We start from the raw sequence: 21,297 nt of genomic DNA, 5'->3' as shown, positions 1-21,297 counted from the left end.
TCCAGAGCCTCACCTCCATCTTCTCAATCCCTAGATGATTTCCTTTTCAAACAGACGTCATTCCCTCCCAACATATTTCTTTGTGTTAAAGACTAGAAACTTAGGGTATATCTATTTTAAAGAATAAAATATATATTTTAAAGAATAGAAAAGCTATGATTCACAGCAGGTTGTGCTTTCTTCCACATCAGATTCCAGCACTCTCTCTCTTCTTCTGCAAAACAGGAGTTGTAGTAGGCCTAACCCTGACACTACGTTATGCTAGTGTGGTATTTCTTTTGACGTGGTGTGTTCACCCTGTGACCCAGGAAAAATACAAAAGGAGAGGATGAAGTGGCGGCATGTGAAATCTCCCAGTCTCCAGTCAAACAAAGTGCAGGACCACCAGTACAGAAGCAGGATAGGTGTTCTGCTCCAGCCATTCCCACTGCCTCCACCCAGAGCACAACTTTGCAACCCAGAGCTCGTGGTTTACCCTTCCCTCCCCGGATATCACAGGACCTCTTGTCCAAAATGGCTATGTGGTCACCAAGCTTTGGTGGAAAGTCCTGTCTTTGGCAAATGGCCGTGGGGAAGCCAGGTGTGGAAGTTGTAGTGCCAACAGCTCTGTTGGCTCCACTTGCAAAGGCCCTTGTGTTGTTGTGTTCTTGACTTGGCAGAAAGTCCTCACTGAGAGACCACAACTCGTGTAATTGTTCCGTTGTGCTGAAGGCCATTCATGGATAGAGGAAGAGGAGGAGGAGGAGGAGGGGCTGGCGGTGGAAACAAAGTGCCCGCCATTTCTGAGTGAGTCTGTGGGTCATGAACTGGAATAGGGCTCAAGGAACCAGAGTCACTCTGGATGGAGGCCAGGCTGCCCCCATCAAAACTGGCCATTTTTTTCTTCATTAGTTTCCTTTCTTTGGCTCTGCGATTTTGGAACCAGATTTTCACCTGCAAGAGCAAAACAGAGGAGGGAAAAAAAAAAGAGTTCCCGTTACTTTACATTGGGAGATGCGGAAAGTCTTAAGCAATCCTAGGCTGCATTAACACACACAGAGAGAATCAAGATCAATAAAGTGTTAGTACCGCTTTATAAAGCCTTGGTAAGGCCCCACTTGGAATACAGCATCCAGTTTTGGTCACCACAATATAAAAAAAAGATGCTGAGACTCTGGAAAGAGTGCAGAGAAGAGCAACAAAGATGATTAGGGGGCTGGAGGCTAAAACATATGAAGGACAGTTGCAGGAATTGGGTATGTCTAGTCCAGGGGTAGGCAACCTTGGCTCTTTTATGACTCGTGGACTTCAACTCCCAGAATTCCTGAGTCAGCATGGGGGAACTATGGCCCCCTCATGACTTGTGGACTTCACCTTCCAGAATTCCTGAGCCAGCATGGCTCAGCTTGGAAACCTCTCCCTTTCCCCTCAGCTGGCTCAGGAATTCTGGGAGTTGAAGTCCACGAGTCATAAACGAGCTGAGGTTGCCTACCCCGGTCTAGTCTAATGAAAAGAAGGACCAGGGCTGACATGATACATATTTCCCAAAGCACCAAAAGGGAAGGCATGGTACAATGGATGGAAAGTTATCAAGGAGAGAAGCAACTTAGAACTAAGGAGAAATTCTGGTGGAACATGCAGAAGATTTTTAAACAGAGGATAAAGTTTTGTCCGCAACTTTTTTTGTTGGGAATAATTACAGATGCTACAGTTGTGGACACTAAGTTGATGTTGAATTTAATTACGGCAGCAAGACTTTTGATAGGTCAGTACTGGAAAAAAGAGGAACTGCCGACCATAGAAGAGTGGACTTTAAAGGTTTCCGACCTGGCTGAGATGGCGAAGATTTCGGCCTATTTGAAAGATCACTCGCAAGAACGCTATATTATGGAATGGAGAAAATGGATTGAGTTTATCCAGAACAAGTATAGGGTTAAGAAGTTTTACGTAGCATTTGAATAAGTCTTCTTTCTTTTCTTTTTCTATTTTAGTTTTTCTATATATATTTAATATCACTAAGGTTTGTTTTATCCTATATAAGCTAGAGAGTGATGGATTTTAGAGTTTATGGTTGTTAGTATATGGTTGTTTGTGATTGGTTTTTTTAATATATACCTTGTATTTAGCTCTGGGAAGTCGGGGGGGGGAGGGGGGAGGGGGAGAGGTGGGGGGGAGGGAGAAGGGAGGGGGAGGGGGGATTTTTAAAGGAAAAATTTTATGTTAAAACTTTTCAATAAAAAAAAAGAACTAAGGAGAAATTTCCTGACAGTGAAAACAATCAACCAGTGGAGCACCTTGCCTTCAGAAGTTGTGGGTGCTCCATCACTGGAGGCTTTTAAGAAGAGACTGGACAGCCATTTGTCTGAAATAGTATAGGGTCTCCTGCTTGAGCAAGGGGCTGAATTAAAAGACCTCCCAGGTCCCTTCCAATTCTGTGATTTATTCTTGACCCAACACCCCTTAGTGAAACTAGCTCCTAGGAAGGAAGTCAAGACCAATACTGTGTCCCTGTAGAGAAATACAGGTAATCCTCAACTTAAGACCACACTCAAGCCCAACATTTCTGTCACTAAGTGAGACATTTGTCAAGTGAGTTTTGCCCCATTTTATGACCTTTCTTGCCACAGTTGTTAAGTGAATCATTGCAAGTATCACGTTAGTGGCATGGTTGTTAAATGAATCTGGCTGCCCCCTTGTTGGAAGGAGCTTTTCAAAATCTGAGCGACCAAAAATCTGACAAGCATGGGGGAAATATGCTGCTCGTAGCCATTCTAGGAAAAGCCCAGATTGCCTTGAATGTGCAATGGCCCTAATAAAGAGAATTTTTGTAAAAGGTAAAGGTTCCCCCGCACATGTGTGCTAGTCATTTCCGACTCTAGGGGCCGGTGCTCATCTCCGTTTCAAAGCCGAAGAGCCAGCGCTTGTCCGAGGACGTCTCCGTGGTCATGTGGCCAGCATGACTAGACGCCCAAGGTGCACGGAACGCTGTTACCTTCCCACCGGAGTGGTCCCTATTTTTGTACTTGCATTTTTTACGTGCTTTCGAACTGCTAGGTTGGCAGAAGCTGGGACGAGTAACAGGTGCTCACTCTGTTATGCGGTCCTCAGGATTCGACCTGCCAAACTGCCGACCTTCTGATCGACAAGCTCAGCGTCCTAACCCACTGAGCCACCGCGTCCCTTTTGTAGCTCAAGGCTAACCCTGGTGGTCTCTGAGCTTGTTGCTTTGTTGCTTTTCATGAGCCAGCTAGGTGACATCATTAGTGCTAGCAGACACATCTGCAAGAAAATTGCCAAGCTCAGAGAGAGCGCCAAGGACCTCAGGGGATGTTCGCTCCATGTTTTCCCCACCCACCCAAGTGGTCCTCTGCTCTGAATTGGACGGAAGCCCTGACACATACGCAGGTGGGCAGATGCTCTACCTGTCTCTCCGAAAGCCTCAGATTTGCAGCGAGTTCAGACTTCCTTCGGATGGTGATATATCTGTTGTAGTGAAACTCCTTCTCTAGTTCTAACCTCTGATGATCTGTGTACACCACCCGGTACTTCTCTCTTGTTCTTGTTTTACCTGTTGAAAACAGAAAGGAAGAAAAGTTTGCATTTGCTCCTGAAATCATGAACGTGTCTAATCCAGGCTTTGGCTAAACCAAATAACGAAGACACACGTATGCTGAAAAATACTAGCACGCCTACTTTTGCTAAGCCTGTTTTCCAAGCAGAATTATAAATAATACCATATATGAAAAATTACTATTCATTCTTTATATTACTATGAAGAATAAATGTACTGTATGTCAGTGTACTGTGTGTACAGTGAGGGTTTATGCACCGGAGACAATTTCCTTGTGTGTTCAATCACACTTGGCCAGTAAAGAATATTCCAATTCCAATATAAATAATACTATTTGCAAAGCACCTCTGGTCTAATTCTTATGCTTCAAAAATGATTTGGAAGCAGTCCTTTAGACTTCGTATGAACCCAGCATCTCACTGCTACTCATTAAAGCAGCTCCTTTGTTTTAGGGCTTCTATGCAAGCTTATAAAAACAAGCTGCGGCTTTAAAAGTGACATTCATGGAATGCATTGGTTTCTCAAAACAGAGGTTGCTGATCTCTCACCCCTGAAGGATTCCTGGCAAAAGTCAGGTTGCCATAAGAAATGGCAGAGAGAGAGGCCACAAGTGCATGAAAATCAGAGTTCTTTTCAATCATTTCCAAAGTGTGCATATAACCATACTGGCTGGGTCAGGGATAGGGAAGCATATTCAAGCATATTTTGGTTTTGCTCTGCAAGCACCCTTACCCATAACTTCCAAAACCGTTAAAAGCTTGCAAAAACATTTGCTAGTTCATCTGCCAATACTGATTGTGGTAGGTTTCTACAGACAGGCAAGAAAGAAGTAGATTGTGGCCAACAGTAACCATTACAAGGCCATCGGAATTTAGATGGGCAGACATTTTGTGCTGGAAATATTAGCCATGCATGAATTTGTTCCTGGCCTGTAAACATGTCATTTTTCACTAAACCTGAAGGGCAATGGAAGTCTTTCTCAGGCTGATCATCTTCAGAGGTATTAGGTCACGTCTCCAAGCCTTTTGGTTTACGAGAATGATGGAGACAGTCCAGAATACTGAAAGGTCCACCCCAAAACAAGGCAAAAAACCCCACAAAAGCTTAACTGGCCAGAACCTGTTGGGCACTCCCTGAATTTACCAGCACACTGAATTTTTGTAGGACTGATGCTTATGTCCCCCGATTTCCCTTAGTTTGCTTAGAGAGGATTTCCTCTTCTTTTTTTTTTAATAGAAGGCCAAGTTGCTATCACGTTGAACTTGTTTCTGATGACTTGATGGAAATAGAAATACAACGTATTTTTCTTGACAATAAGAGGGTACAATAGGCAGCTGTACATTAGGAGAGTGATCTAGGCAACCAGAAACCCAAAGATAAATATAAGTAGAGGGAAGATAAGTCATGAGTTGGGATCTTTTGCTTAAACGTCCTACCTTTTGAAAGTAACAATAGATGCGAGCCTTACTATGAACGATTGTATTTATAGGAATTCCATTTTGTTCATACGTCAGAATTACAGATATCTTTTAGAAAGAGAAAATAGGCTTTGACTGTTTACCTTTGGGGAAAATGACCAAACCGATAACATCTTGAGAACGTAATTTTGGTTTCAGTAATTTTCACAAAGCAGCACAAATGATCTGCCGCTGAAATAGCCTTCTTCTGCTTGGTACTCTACAGACATAGGCATCTGGTTGATACCATGTATATCACAACAACATTACACAAATAACATGCACAAAGCACCAGAAAGGGAAACAACAACAACAACCACAAAACCTCTTAAAAGTTCTTCGTTTTAAAAACAGAAGAATGAAAAACAGGCATTGGAACAGAGGCTGGGAAGTAGAATATGAGAATATATGAAGGCTAAAAAGAATATTTTTTTTAGTGAGTTGTGAGAAGTAAGTAGGGAAGGGGAGGGGGTGTGTGTGCCCTGGACTGGAATGTGTAATGGGAATTTGTTAAAGGAATGGTTGGAAGACCCATTTAAAGGGGTCTTTTGTAATCAGTGAGAATCAGGTTGTTGACTCTCGAACAAAACAACTTGCCAGGTGTTTTAAAACCGAGACCTGCTTTAAGGATGCTCCAGTTATTCTGGCGGTCTGAGGCTCCGCCTTGCTCTTCAGAGTGGGAGGTTGGTGGAGCAGATTTCCCCTTGGCCATAAAATTCAGAGCATTTTTTCTGAACACAATAAAAGGGCCTCTTTATTTGCTGTGAAAACCACCAGTCTTTCCGGCAATATAACTGCTACAGAAAAGGAGCAGAAACCAGGATGCATATCAAAGCCCCCCATTCCCTCCCCCCCCAAAGAAAAAGTGTCAAAAGAAGGTTTGTTGCTTGATATGGCAAATCAGCCCCTGGTCTGAAGACAATGGAATCAAGGGACAAGGCAGAGCAGGATGAGAGGTTCCTGAACCTCACACAACTAGTTTATAAAGAAAATACATTAACATTCAGATTGCCCCTGGTTTTCCCTGTCTTCTCTGCTTGAGCCTAGCTCCTGTTTTATTTACACCAGGACCGGCATCTTCCTGGTCACAGGACTTTGTGAATTTGTCCACGTCTGTGAATTCAGTGGGACCCCAAAGTCAGCTGAGCTCTGCCTCCCCGTTTGGAAATTCCATCCCTTTCCAGTTCCATCCAGGCGAGAAGGAGCTTCAAAGGGTTGAGGAGAGCCTTCACCAGCCTGGCGTCTTCTAGGTGGGCTCCACTAAGATGAGGGAGAAGCTTCTCTGGAGAAGAACCCCAAGTGGAAAGAGGAAGCCAAATGGGACAAGGTCTTGAAGGCAACCGAGGATGAGGGGTATTGTGGCTCTGACATCTGCTAGGCTGGGGAAGGCTAAGCTGCCCCAGACAAGATTTTGAAAAGAGCTGAGCATACTTTTTCTGAAGGGTCCATGATGCTGTCTTAGCTTGGTTGTTTTCTTGCAGGCATTTCATTACCCAAACTAGGGAACATCACCTATGCATGGATGATATTAGCTAGGTTGGGCAATGAAACATCTGCAAAAAAAAAAAAAAACAACAACAAACCCAACCAAACTCGGAGAGCACCAAGGATTCCTCATTTCAGCCCTGAGCTACAAATATTCTCCTTTATCAATTCCCACAGAAGGTACAAGCTTTAAGAGGGCTGTTTGGGCATCTTCCATCCATCTCATAGTCAATGTTGATAAAATGATTCCGACAGCAATATTGGAAATTTAGCCAAGCTTTCTTTTAACCTGCGACTCCAAATGTGGTTTAGGCTTTGCATCGTTAATGTTTATTTTCCCCGAAAGACAGCTTACGTATATGGGATTCAACGTTTTGTTTCATGGCTAGACCTTCATAATCCTTCTCTCAGTTCACATTTCTCAACACTTTTGATGAGTCTCTACCCTGATAGGGCAACATTATTTTATTTCTGCCACTTCTTTCCACATTGTATGCATTTGTAATGTTAAATTAAATAATAAAATGGTTGCTTTATCTCTTATTCCTGAGTTGTAGCACACACAAGGGGCACCAACTCCATTCCAATCCATAGAAGCAGTACAGAATGAATTCCCTGTTTGATGTCTTTGTGTTAAAAGAGTTAAAACTCCATGGAAGTTACTATTGTCTCATCTAACAGCTGCCAAGTGAAAACATCTTGACTGTTGAACTGGTTGTCTATCTGCTGCTAAGAGCAACTGGAAAGAGAATTTGGTGCAGTGGTGGGATTCAAATATGTGAACAACCGCTTGCTTCTCTGTGTGGATGCTGATTCCAGTAGTCCTGGGCAACAAAAAAATAGCAACCAGTTCTGCAAACTGGCTGGATCGCACCACTGGTTTGATGTAGTACTGAAGACACTGGGCCAGATCTAGGTGGAGATCTCCACCCTCATCCGTGAAAACATATTTGGTAACTTTTAAGCACGTCAACCCAAAACATCTCTCTGAACTGTTGCTGTCAGGAAAGAAATAATAATAAGCCAAATCAAAATTAAATTAGTTGGGTATTTCCCCCCCATTCTAATTTTCACTTAAATGCTTGGTAAGATATTCATAGAATCTTAGTATTCTGTAAAATTTCATTCATGATTTTTTTTAAACTGGGTGTTGGCCAGGACTGCCTGGCAATCAAAAAGTGTCTGGTGTTTTGGTGTGTTCATGTTGTTTTAGAAAATTATCTCAAGCTCTGACAATAATCCTATCAGGTAGGACACTACTGTGACAAGCAACAGGGAGAAAGCAGAACTATTTAACTCGTTTTTTGCATCTGTCTTTACACAAAGGGAAAAAACAGTCCAACCTACCAAAACCAGTGCCATAAAAAACAGAACAGAAAAGCAAGTTAAGATAGGTAAGAAAATGGTAAGTGAGCACCTGTCCAGCCTAGACGCGTTCAAATCACCAGGACCAGATGGATTACACCCCAAAGTTCTCAAGGAACTGGCAGACGTGATCTCAGAACCACTGAACTATATTTTTCAAAGATCCTGGAGCACTGGGGAACTACCAGAGGACTGGAAGAGAGCTGATGTAGTTCCCATCTTCAAAAAAGGGAAAAAAATAGATCCAGGAAACTACAGACCTATCAGCCTGACCTCAATACCTGGGAAGATTCTGGAAAAGATAATCAAACAACGAATCAGTGAACATTTAGAGGCAAACAAAATCATTACTAAAAGCCAACATGGGTTTGTCAAAAACAGATCATGCCAGACAAATCTTATTGCATTCTTTGACCAAGTGACAAAACTAGTGGACCAGAGGAATGCTGTAGATATAATTTACTTGGACTTCAGTAAGGCATTTGATAAAGTAGATCACAACCTACTACTTGATAAGATAGAAAAATGTGGGTTAGATAGCATCACCACCAGATGGATTCGTAGCTGGCTGACCAGCTGCATTCAGTGTGTGGTCCTCAATGGAACTGCATCTACATGGAAGGAAGTGTGTAGTGGGGTGCCCCAGGGCTCTGTTCTGGGCCCAGTGCTCTTCAACATCTTCATCAACGATTTGGATGAGGGGATAGATAGGGAACTCATCAAATTTGCAGACGACACCAAGCTGGCAGGAATAGCCAATACTCCAGAAGATAGGCTTAAGATACAGGGGGATCTGGACAGACTCGAACACTGGGCACTATCTAACAAAATGAAATTCAATTGTAAAAAAAGTAAGGTTCTACATTTAGGCAGGAAAAATCAAACGCACAGGTATAGTATATGCGGTACCTTGCTCAATAGTAGTAACTGTGAGAGAGATCTCGGAGTCCTAGTGGACAATCACTTACATATGAGCCAGCCGTGTGCTGCAGCTGCCAAAAAAGCCAACACAGTGCTAGGCTGCATTAACAGAGGGATAGAATCAAGATCACGTGACGTACTAATACCACTTTACAATGCCTTGGTAAGGCCACACCTGGAATACTGCATCCAGTTTTGGTCACCACAATGTAAAAAAGATGTTGAAACTCTAGAAAGAGTACAGAGAAGAGCTACAAAGATGATTGGGGAACTGGAGGCTAAAACATACAGGGAACGGTTGCTGGAATTGGGTATGTGTAGTTTAATGAAGAGAAGGGTGAGGGATGACATGATAGCAGTGTTCCAATATCTCAGGGGCTGCCCCAAAGAAGAGGGAGTCAAGCTATTCTCCAAAGCACCTGAAGGCAGGACAAGAAGCAATGGATGGAAACTAGTCAAGGAGAGAAGCAATCTAGAACTAAGGAGAAACTTCCTGACAGTTAGAACAACTAACCAGTGGAACAACCTGCCTCCAGAAGTGGTGAATGCTCCAACACTGGAAGTTTCTAAGAAGAGACTGGATAGCCATTTGTCTGAAATGGTATAGGGTTTCCTGCCTGAGCAGGGGGTTGGACTAGATGACCTCCAAGGTCCCTTCCAACTTATTATTATTATTTATTACTGAATTTTGCATGGAATTTATCCTTCTGGAGAGAATTCTAAAATCATTAGAATAAGATCTGAATGTGGATTTTCTTACAATGTATACGTACTGTTCATTTCTCATTTGTTATTCCACTTTTTACCTACTAGATGTATAAGATGATTAATGCAAAAATTTAAAAAAAAATCACAAATGTTCAGATATAGAAGAACTGTAGAATAATGTAGTGCAAAATATCCCAGGGTTATGTCTGATAAAATACATTATTGGCTAAGATTATGAGCTCCAAGGTACAAATAGCCAATTTCGAATTTAGATTGATCATGGATTGCAATAAAGTTCTCTTCTCTTCTCTTCTCTTCTCTTCTCTTCTCTTCTCTTCTCTTCTCTTCTCTTCTCTTCTCTTCTCTTCTCTTCTCTTCTCTTCTCTTCTCCTCTCCTCTCCTCTCCTCTCCTCTCCTCTCCTCTCCTCTCCTCTCCTCTCCTCTCCTCTCTTCTCTTCTCTTCTCTTCTCTCTCCTACTCTACTCTACTCTCTCCTACTCTGCTTTTTCCTACTCTACTCTATTCTACTCTACTCTACCTTCTCATTTTAAATGACTGGGATTACACACCATGAGTTTTGTTTGGGTTTGGCTTAGTGTGTTGTATGAATCTAGATTTGGTGGCTTGAAGGCTTGTAGACCAACAGCTAAGTCAATGAAGAGACAAATCATGTCTGTCTAATCATGTCTATTCTATGAAACATTCTAAATCTAGAAGCTCTTTTTAAAGGCTATGACTTAATCCTTGGGCAGGAAAAGGTTCCTGCTGAAGTAAAATCAGGCAGGTATCTGGCTTGTTCTTTTCTCTCACCCATGAGAAAAGGTTCCTACTCAAAGGAATTACTGCTTGGTATTGTTCCCCTGGCCAGTTTCAGAGAGTTTGAGTGAATTATGATGAACTTCAGAAATCAAATCACCATCTGTGCTGGAGGACTGAAGTGAGGATACCAGGCCAGAGAACATGGTTTTAAGTTGTGAAGTTGTGCTGTTGCTAAAAACTGGGTACCCACCTTCCTCTCCTAAGGCCTTCAAAGGTTCTTCATGCGCTGGAGCCTGTTTTGTGAAGAGTTAATCTGCACTGGGAGAAACTTCTGAAAACCGTGAATGCACAACTTTGCATATAGTGACAGTGTAATCAAGATTTCAGAGGACTCGCCTAGGCTTCCCCAGCTAACAGTTAGACTACAATGCTCAGAATTCACAGGCCTGCAGCGCTGACCAAGGTTTCCGGGAGTTGTAGTTCAACACCTCTGGAAGACACTGGTTCAGAGAAATCTAGTTTAATACTCCAATGTGGCATAATGGTTCAGGTGATGGACCAGGGTTCAGATCTACCTTCAGGGGTGGGTTCTCAGTGGCTGATGTAGAGGCAGTCCCTCTCAGCTGAGCCCCTCTCACAGGCTTATTTTATGGAGATAGAATGGAATTTCCCACTGAAATGAAAATATACAAATGGATCATAGAATCATATCTGAGCTGTAGCCAGCTGGTCACTTGCAAATGTATAAATCCTTCCGTTCCCCACCATCCAGTCAGAGCCGAAGAAGCTTCTTGAAGGAGAGGCAAAACGTCTTCAAAGAAAAACAAGAAAGTCCAGTTGCCTCCTGAAAAAGCACCTTTGGGATAACTATGACCTGAATGACTTTGAGAATCTCATCTCCATAGACGTTACACCACAGCAAAGTTTTAACCACCTTTCTACAGCTTTGGATGCACCTGGATCTATTGAGGAAAAAAACAACAACCAAGGGAAAAACAGGTGTCACTGGGAACAATCCAAAGGCAAGTCAGAACAAGATGGGGTGGCATCATGACCTTGTGGTTGTTTTGGTTTAAATCACTCCCCCAATGAATTTGAGGGTGGGGGAGAGCAAAGAAAGGGTTTGGAGAAAAGCTTGACTTCATTGCTGAAGTCCTTTGCTTACCTACATGCAATCTAACTCTAACCTTATGCTTACGTCAGGTTAAGAATGAGCAACGGTTTCATCTTATCTCAGTGCCTGTCCTCCTTGAGAATAACAGAGTTGGAAGGGACTTTGGAGGTCCTCTAGTCCAACCCCTGCCCAAGCAGGAAACCCTAGCCTAGGCCATTCCAGGCAAATAGCTGTCCAATCTCTTCTTAAAAAACTTCCAGTGATGGAACACCCAGATCTTCTGGAGGAAAGCCATTCCACTGATTGTTCTCACTCTTAGGAAATTTCTCCTTAGTTCTAGGTTGGATCCATTACTTCTTTTCCTGCCCTCAGCTGCTTCCTCCCCTCCTCCTTTGTTTCTGGTCCATTATAGTCAGCAGCCTAGAAAAACTCACGAACTCATGTGTAACTGATTTATTTGGCTACCTTGCATGACAAGCATTGTCCATCTAATCGTTTCAAATTGGGAGTTGCCACAAAGAAAAGGGGGGTGTCAAGCTATTCTCCAAAGCGCCTGAAGGCAGGACAAGAAGCAACGGATGGAAACTGACCAAGGAGAGAAGCAACCTGGAACTAAGGGGAAGTTTCCTGACAGTGAGAACAATTAATCAGTGGAACAACCTGCCTCCAAAAGTTGTGAATGCTCTAACACTGGAAGTTTTAAAGAAGAGATTGGACAACCATTTGTCTGAAATGGCATGGGGTTTCCTGGCCGAGTAGGGGGTTGGACTAGAAGACCTCCAAGGTCCCTTCCAACTCTATTCTATTCTATTCTATTCTATTCTATTCTATTCTATTCTATTCTATTCTATTCTATTCTATTCTATTCTATTCTATTCTATTCTATTCTATTCTACTCTACTCTACTCTATTCTTATTATTCTGTTCTATTCTAATTCTAATTCTAATTCTAATTCTAATTCTAATTCTAATCCTTATTCTAATCCTTATTCTATTCTATTCTATTCTATTCTATTCTATTCTATTCTATTCTATTCTATTCTATTCTATTCTATTCTATTCTATTCTATTCTATTCTATTCTATTCTATTCTATTCTAGTCTAGTCTAGTCTAGTCTAGTCTATTCTAGTCTATTCCATTCTAGTCTATTCCATTCTAGTCTAGTCTACTCTGTTCTGTTCTAAATATGGAAGTGTATCTTAGATGGGACTTCCCTTTTTGGTGGGGGGTGGTTTGGAACAATTGGTTCTCACTGTTCCCACCCAAATGGCCCTGAGAGCACCAATAACAAAATACAATGATAAAGGGAAGAAGAGGGAAAAAAACACTACTAAGCTAATATTTGCAATGGCATTTCAGTCTGTTTCCTAACTGTTTCTCTTGTCAAAATATTTTTTGCTCCAAGAAAAATCTGTCTGTGGGCAGGTCAAGAGTGTTTGGTAATCGGTAGCCTACCTCCGTGGAAGTCAGCCTGCAACTTTTGAATCTAACATCTGTCCTCGCAGTGGAGCAGCTGGCATGGTGGGTGCTAAATAAGCCTTCAGAAGCAACTGAATGTCTCAGCAAAGCTTGGCCATCTGCCATGTATGCAACAGCAACTATAGAAGGAACTTTATGGTCCATCTCCAAACAACAGTATTTCCAAGGTGTTTTACCATCCTTGAAAAGTCTACATTATCATCAAAACAATACCTTACGAATGTCCTCCTTGTAGGTCACCGTGAGACTTGTCATAAACAATTTTGTATTTTTATCACGGTTTGTTGAACAGACCACAACTTTTTAGCAACACAAACAGCCCAATCCAAGCAAACCACATTCCTGCTTAATGGAAGGCATGTATCCAGTCAAAGTTAGGCCAAAATGTGCATTCTTCCTCTCTTCAAAAAGATGTGAGCTGCTTAGAGAAGAGCAGTGGAAGGATTCCAGATATGGAATCAGCCCTTCTTCTCTGTAAAGCACTTTTTTTTTCAGTTTAGAAAAACAAACCCAGTCTAGCCTAGGACAGAGGTTCATAAAATGGTGTTAAGATGTTTGTCTTGCTCTCCTGCATATTAAGACTGGGACGAATTGTCAGAGCAATTTATTGGCAGCTGGGTTGAGGACCTTCAGTATGTAAGACAGCCCAGGTCCCTAGGCCAGGGGTAGGCAACCTTGGCTCTTTTATGACTCGTGGACTTCAACTCCCAGAATTCCTGAGCTAGCCATGGCTCAGCTTGGAAACCTCTCCCTTTCCCCTCAGCATGGTTGGCTCAGGAATTCTGGGAGTTGAAGTCCACGAGTCATAAAGCGGCCTAGGCCAGGGGTAGGCAACCTTGGCTCTTTTATGACTTGTGGACTTCAACTCCCAGAATTCCTGAGCCATCCCAAGGTTGCCTACCCCTGGCCTAAGCTTTGGATCTCATTCCCTCAATAGGTCATCAACCAGGAAGTCTTTGGAAAGCACATTCTACCTATTCATGAAGGGAGACAGGTAAATGGGCTTGAACAATGGTTAACAAGCATAACATCCACAGCTGAAGATGGCAGAGCTCGGCTTGGTAAGAGAAAGGAGTAAGACATATTCTAGTCATGAACCCACTTGCTCTGGTTGAAGGCAGGGCTTGAAGGGAAGGCTTCTGGTCCAGGTAGGTTAGATGCTAAGAGCTTCACCAGAATTAGCTGTGAGGCTAAAAGCATGACTACTAACCCCTTGGATTTCATATGATGAAACCGGACCACAATGTGTATTTATTTGGATCAGTATTGAGGACATTTTCCAGTATTCCAGAGATGACTAGGAGGAACAACTGTCTCTCTGGGCTTGTTAACATTCTTATTCAAAGCTCTTCTCTGTCTGCTGCAACACAAAAGTTGGGCCTCCAGATGCACAAGGAAATAAATTCTTATTTGGTTAGACCAGGGGTAGGCAACCTCGGCTCTTTTATGACTCATGGACTTCAACTCCCAGAATTCCTGAGCCAGCCAAGCTGGCTCAGGAATTCTGGGAGTTGAAGTCCATGAGTCATAAAAGAGCCGAGGTTGCCTACCCCTGGGTTAGACCTTCTCCCATCTAAAGCCTTTCAAAGATGTGGCCCATCAGCTTCACCACCCACCCACAGGAGTCATAGCCTTACATTTTCTAGAAATATAACAATGGTACATTCTGTTTGTCAAAAACCCTCCTTTTGATGCATTCACATCATGCTAAACACAAGTGCCCTCACTCTTCACCAAACAAACCATCTTTACCTTCAAGGAAATGATTCAAACAAGATGCTAACAGAAAGGTTGAGTTCCCCCAATATAGTGAAACACAAGCTATGTAGCCCTGTTTTAGAGCATTGTGTGAATCCAGAGGTTCTGCAGTAGCCTCCTCTGGATGCAATTCTCAGAACCATAAAACCCATACTAGCTGGGAATTCTGGGATTGCAGTCTGAAAGGGCCAGAGAAGGCCAGGTCAAGAAAGGGAATTCAATTATACAGGCAAGTTGTGAACTAGATGCTGCTCTGACTGTCTGTCTGTCTGTCCATTCATCCATTCACACATGTATCTAGGATACTGTCAATTGGCTAAATGTATTAGGGATTTCTATAGGCCATCTTTGGGTAACTTAATTCAAACCAGGGTTTTACTTCTTGTTATCTGCAGACCCCACCATCTTACCCTATTTGATTTATATGAGAAATTGGAGAGCCACTGTTAAAAACAGAGAGTTCTCTAAGTCTTTTTTTATTCAGCTCTCAAGAAAAATGTTTAAATATTTATTTATAAGGGTTCGTTAGAAACTAATTTGCCTTGAAAATTGCCAGTTTTTGTTCATAATCCCGACATAGTTTATTGCTTTACAACAGTGTTTTTCAAACTGGGCAACGTTACGATGTGTGGAGCCGAAGTTCCAGAACTGTCCAGCCCCACAACTCCACACATCTTAAAGTTGCCAAACCTTTCATCTACCTCAAGGTGACTACATTGGAAGTTCTGCAAATCCTTTTTTTAACACAAATCAAAAACTAGAGATGAGAGACAAGACCAAGTAAGGCACAGGTAACACAACAGTCTTTGCTAACCCTTTCCCCCCCCACACACTCGAATTCCTTCAAATGTCTCTAGAATACTATAATCAAAGTTTCCAAATGGGAGGGAGGATATGAATTCTGGATATAGTAGCTCAAGGCATCTTAAGAAGTGTCACATTTAGCGTATTTGATCAAAATCTGTGAATTTATAAAACTCACATTGTGCTGAATCTTATTTAACAACCACAAGAGTGTTGTGGTTCTCGTCCTACTTTGAACCATGAACTCACCAAACAGCCTGGGGCCACACAACAAATTCAACTGGATATATACATTTTTTACTACCATGACTAAATCTTATCTAGCATATTACATGATATGAAGACAGGTATAGCCTTATGGAGACCTATTGTTAACTTATTAAAATATACTAACATATTAATATGGCATTATTTGCATCTGACTAGTTGGTTGGTGAAATATTTGCAAGCAAATCACAAACCTCAGCCCCAAGGACTCCACAGCTCAGCCCCGAGCTACATCTATTCTATATGTTAACATTAGCATTCGTGCAGCTCTAACTAATTGTCTTATACCTGCTCTAGTTTTAGCATCAAGGGAGACAATTTTCCAGAATCTCGGAGGTGCATTTTATAAAATCATATGCAATTTCTTTCTCCTGCCCTCTTGGTTAAATCCATTGTGATTAGCATACTGGAGATCAAAGGTGTTTTTCTCCTTAAGATTCCTGCATTCTGAGGGGCATCTTTAGCCTGCTATGCAAGTGATCCTTTTATCCGGAGCATCCATTTGAAATGTTAATGGCGGTTAGCCTGAAAACGAACCCAGGTGAGTAGGATCCTTGCTGCAGAAGTCCCTCTGGAGACGAGGAAATCTTTCGATGCGTGCAAGCCTTGCTCCTTAAAATGCCAGCTTGGTTCTGCTGTCATGCAAATAAATTTTAAGAGATGTAAAGTTCACCATTCTGGGTTGATTTCAAGGGCAGGGGGCTGAGGCAGACTCACAGGTATTGTATTTAGAGGAAGAAGCTTGGAAATAAAGGAGAGGATTCGTAGGGGTCCTCTACGCTCCGTGGGCTTGCTTGTTTTCTGGCAGACCTTTCGTTATCCAAACCAGGTAACATCATCCCTGCTAATAAGGCTACCTAGTTTGGGTAATGAAACATCTGCAAGGAAACAACCAAGCTCAGAGAGCACCGCCGAGGACCCCCCCCCAGCTTTGAAATCAAGAGGATTTCCCTGAAGATTGCAATGTGCATTGCGTATGGCAGGAAAACAGTGTTGGTCTGCAGGAGTGCCACAATAGGTTTGCTAGCACTTTTTCCCTGACTTATTTGTGAGCTGCAACTCACTTTATTTATCCGGTGCTGCCGGAAAAGGATTGTTTAGCCTCAAGCCAACCCAACCTTAATCATCAAGACATCCAAATCCTGACTTTTTCAGGAGCCAAAGATCCCACTCGGTGCCACAGCAATTCTATCCCTTATCTTGTATCAGGAGCTGAAGGTGTGTTCCCCCCCCCCAAAAAAAATCAATTTCTTCCTCTTCCAACCCGTTTCTCCTTAATCACCCTTCCCCTTAAAAAAGCCCTTTTTTAAATAAATACATCATGTGCTCATCTGCCGGGAGAACCAGATTATTGGGACAATAAATCACAGTTGAGGTTTCCAAAGCCCGATCAGAAGATGAGGAAACGGCATTCCGGTTTGGTTTGGGATAATCTGTCCCTTTGGTTTCAGAAAGTGGCCAGCATGAGGAAAGACTCTTGGGGGTGGGTGGGTGGGTGAGGGGAGGATTTAGGCTGCCAACATACCTGTTGAAGTGGATTGGGCTGTTTTTCTCATCCATTCGTAGGAGCTGTGCCGCTGGTTGAGGGGAGGTGAATTTGCCTGGGAATTCATGGGGTCCAGAGAAGGTAAAGTCAGAGAACCAGCAGGATTCAGGGAACTGTAATCAGCAGAAGAGAAGGAGACTTGTCCAGGAGAAGACCTGTTGATCTGGGTGGAGGTCATGGTGCTGGAGGTTCCTGGGCCATAAGCACCCCAATCCTCCCTGGGCAGCCCGTAAGGTGTCCCCCAGGTCCCTGAAGCTTGTCCACGATTCTCCATACTTTGGGGATGATGGTATCCTATGTAATCTACATAAGGTGTGGAAGAAGGAAAGTTTTGTGCTGGTAGGTGGCTGCTGCCGTTGCATCGCACAGAACCCGGATACATCCTGGCTTCTTTTTCCAAACTATAACTGAGATAGATGAAGTTCATCCCCTGGCTTCTTCTTCTTGGCCAGGCATCCTGCTCCTTGGGGAGGGGGGAGGGGGAGGCTGGTTTCACACACGTCCCTCTCTCTCTTTTTCAAGCCTAAACCTAGACTGCTTTTGCCAAGGATTCAGGAGGTGTCTTTACTACCCATCCTTGACAATAGGGTCCCTGGTGCTGGGCTAGCCGTGGATTGAGGTTCTGCCTAATTTCAAAGATAACTGGCTACTCCCAAACATTTGCATTCAAATGAAGGGTTGGTCCTCTTGCAACCCCACCTTACAGTTGGCTTGCTGATTTCTCATGGAGTCTTCCGGCCCTGGGCCAGGCGTGGAGGGATTCAGTGTGTTTGTTCTGGGAATCATGGAAACAACAAAGCACAACTAACTACAGGCTAAGTCATAGTGTGATTTCTTTGATTTGGGATTATTTATTAGGTTTGTGTGCCATCCATCTCATCTAGAGGCAATTCTGGGTGGCTTGCGAACATTCAAACCAGTATCCGTTAAAGGGATAAACCAATGAATCACAATAATAATGATAGTTTATCGGTAAACGATGGGAGGAAAAGGGAGCACAAAGATTAGCATTGTATGTAGGAATCCAGCCAATGTGGTTTGTAACTCATTGGTCATCATTGTAGGTGAGCTTTTAAACTTATTCAATATTCATCTGGTGAGTGGAGCCAGCCGTTCCTTCCAGATGTGATAGATCTTTATATCACAAACAGCAAAAGCCTTTCATTCTAGATAGATGAGCCTACGTTCAATTGCAATTAATGGAACAGCTCAACAGTTGAATGAACATGTGCATGGAAGGCATTTATCTGCAATTTCTTGAAAAGATGTCATAAAATTATTTTTAATGAAAGAAATAAGGAAGAATTTAAGGTACATGTGGCAGACAAAGCATGTGATTAAAAAAAAAACAAAACAAAGTTATAACACAAACCATTTCATCCCCTTCGTACTTCAGGGTTATAGCCGCTGATTTGTATTCTCCGAGGAGCTGGAGAAAAATATTGGGGTGTAAACTGTTTTGACACCCTTTCTTGATGAGCAACCAAAACATCATAAGAAGGGATGGGAAATAAATAAATAAATAAAAAATTCCCTTCAGGATGTGCTACTTAGTTGACTTTTGTGAATGACCTGTCACTTTTGAGGCAACTCTGTCTTAAAGAGGTGCAAAGTGTTTGAAGATTGCTTTTCTTTAAGCAGCAAGTCAAAAGAGTTTGAGATGTTTGTCTTCTGAATTTAGAGGCAACTTTTTAACTGTGTGGAGTGAATAGATTAGTTGTTTTCTGCTTTTTTATTTTTATTTTTTTAAAAAAAATAAAGATTCCAACATCAGCTGGGAAAAGCTTTGGAATGGTTTTGATGATGTAGTTTCTGGAATAGCCTCACGTGCAGAATTAATTTATAGGTGGTACAGGCAGGTCCACGCTGAGAGACCAGAAATATAATATTTACTTGTGTGTTTTTCTGCCTGTGTTGTTTTTAGTCCATTGAAGTCAGTGGTCCACTAATTGTGAAATCTAAACTATGTTTTTTTCTTTGTTGACTGCAAGACATTGATGGATCCGATCACTTCAAATATTAAATTATACTTTTGGCATTTGTGGCATTTGGTACAGTCCCCCTCCAACTCCCTAAAATTTATTCTTTATATACAGAATAAATGAATATGTTTCTGGTTGGAATTTCCTATTTTACCTTATAATCTGCGCTCTTTTATATAATATCCTGATCGTTTAGATCAGGGGTGGCAACTTTAAGACCTGTGGACTTCAAATGGCTGGGGAATTCTGCCAGTTGAAGTCCGTAGTTCCTAAAGTTGCCAAGGTTGGACACCCCTGATTTAGACAGAGCATTTCCCTGTTTTTAGCAGAAACTGCCGTCGGTGTTGATGAAGGATAGGACAAATACTGGATTCACACATTCACACACAGTTATGGTTTGGGTGTCCTTGGTCTGTCTGAGCTGGCTTGTTTTATTTTCCAGATGTTTCATGACCCAAACTAGGTAACTTCATCAGTGCTAACATTGCTAGTTTGGTCATGAAATGTCTGCAAGAAAACAAGCCAGCTCAGAGAGCACCAAAGACCCCTCATGTCAACCCTGAGCTACAAATACTCTCCTTGATTAGTTATGGTTTGTGTAACAAGCTTCAAATGGGTTAGGTTCATAATGGTGAGCCCTAGAGTCTGGTATAGCAGTCACAAGGGGTTTGCACAATAACTCTAAGTTAAAACTAAAGAAACCCCATTTACCTCACCACAAAGAAGTTGTGGGAATATACCCACGTCAAGATACAAATTACTACACAGCGGAATTACCAACTCGGGAATGGAAGTAGAAATTGACTGGGATCCTGATCTGCTTCATTTAATGTGCTTCTCCATCTCTAAACCTTCATTTAGGACAAAGTGGATAACCATTGTCTTACTGACTTACACAACTAGATGAATCTCCTAACTGTTTGTGCCTCCATACGTTGTGGGAACCCTGCCATAGTCTAGTATGTTGTGGGAACCGTTTAACAGCAGATTGTCATACTTAGACGAGCAGAGCCATGTCAGTGAGCTGGAGAGACATATTGAAATTCGGCTATTAGGAAACCAAGTTTAGATGGACGAGAACCAAACAGGATTGATTTGGTTATGGTACTTTTGAAAAAGAGGTTAGAAATGTAGAAGGTTGCAAACTGTGTATCAGCAGTGATGATGAGGCTGCAGAAAGGAGCTAAATGTAGTTTCAGGCCACCCCAATAGAAGTGTAATTTCCAAACGACAGGCAATTCTTATTTCATGTTACTGACAGCATCTTGACTATGCTGTCCAGCTAAGAAGGATTCAGAGAAATTAAGTCCTATGAAGTGAGATGGGAAGTTCAGGGCCTGTTTAACCCTGAGAATAATAGAATAACAGAGCTGAAAGAGATCCTGGAGGTCTTCTAGTTCAACCCCCTTCTCAAGCTGGAGAAAAGACGGCTGGGTGGGGATGTGTGTACTGGCCACGGTGTAACTGTAACCCTCCTAAATTCTTGTTAATGTCGGAGGATTTCAGGCAGGCAGGGGAGGAGAAAAGGTGTCCCCAAAATTGGAAGGGTCTGGTGGGCATTCTTGCTTAGTATATGGGGAACCCCTTATGACAAAACCAGAGCAAGACTTGCTTTGTAGAAACTCTACAAACACATCACTTTAGTGAATAGCCCGGCACTTCCTTGTTTGCTGTCATAAATCCACCTGGTTTTCTTTTATTTCACTGCTTCTTTGGTAACTAATTTGCTTGGGGAAAAAAACTAGAGAACATCACAATGACCTCTGTCCCTTCCCCCAGGCAGATGTGCCCATAAATCAGCAAAGAAAGAAAATGGATCCCCCCACTCCCTTTTACTATGGCATCAGATCTAGCCTTCCAGCAACTGCTCGTTTCTAAGATAATTGTTCAACCTGGGATTCTTTCTTGAACCTTCTCCTATCTCCTCATTTTTGAGGCTAAAGTTCTCTAGCATTATGGCTTGCTCATTCCTCTTTTTGGGGTGGGGAGATGAGAAAGTGGCTTGATTTCAAATGAATGTCAGCAGCATTTTGTTTCATCCATGGGCCAGTCTGTGACTCCTAGGGCTCGAGTGAGGAGAGATTCAAGAAAGCCGCTCTGT

The 21,297-nt window shown here is 42.4% G+C and overlaps 1 protein-coding gene across 1 annotated transcript; it reads right to left on the bottom strand.

The window, feature by feature from the left end:
* Positions 1 to 666: 666 nt before the first annotated feature.
* CDX4 (caudal type homeobox 4) lies at positions 667 to 17,617 on the bottom strand (the record flags this gene model as incomplete). The annotated part of the gene is made up of 3 exons (XM_083371844.1): positions 17,194 to 17,617; positions 3,402 to 3,547; positions 667 to 933 (listed from the first exon to the last, which is right to left on the bottom strand). The coding sequence occupies exons 1-3, from the start codon at positions 17,594 to 17,596 to the stop codon at positions 667 to 669; spliced, it is 816 nt and encodes a 271-aa protein (XP_083227970.1). The 5' UTR covers positions 17,597 to 17,617.
* Positions 17,618 to 21,297: the final 3,680 nt, after the last annotated feature.

This window comes from Vipera ursinii (assembly GCF_947247035.1).
Source record: "Vipera ursinii genome assembly, chromosome: 12".
NCBI lineage: Eukaryota > Metazoa > Chordata > Lepidosauria > Squamata > Viperidae > Vipera > Vipera ursinii.
This window is presented reverse-complemented; position numbering and strand designations above follow the sequence as displayed.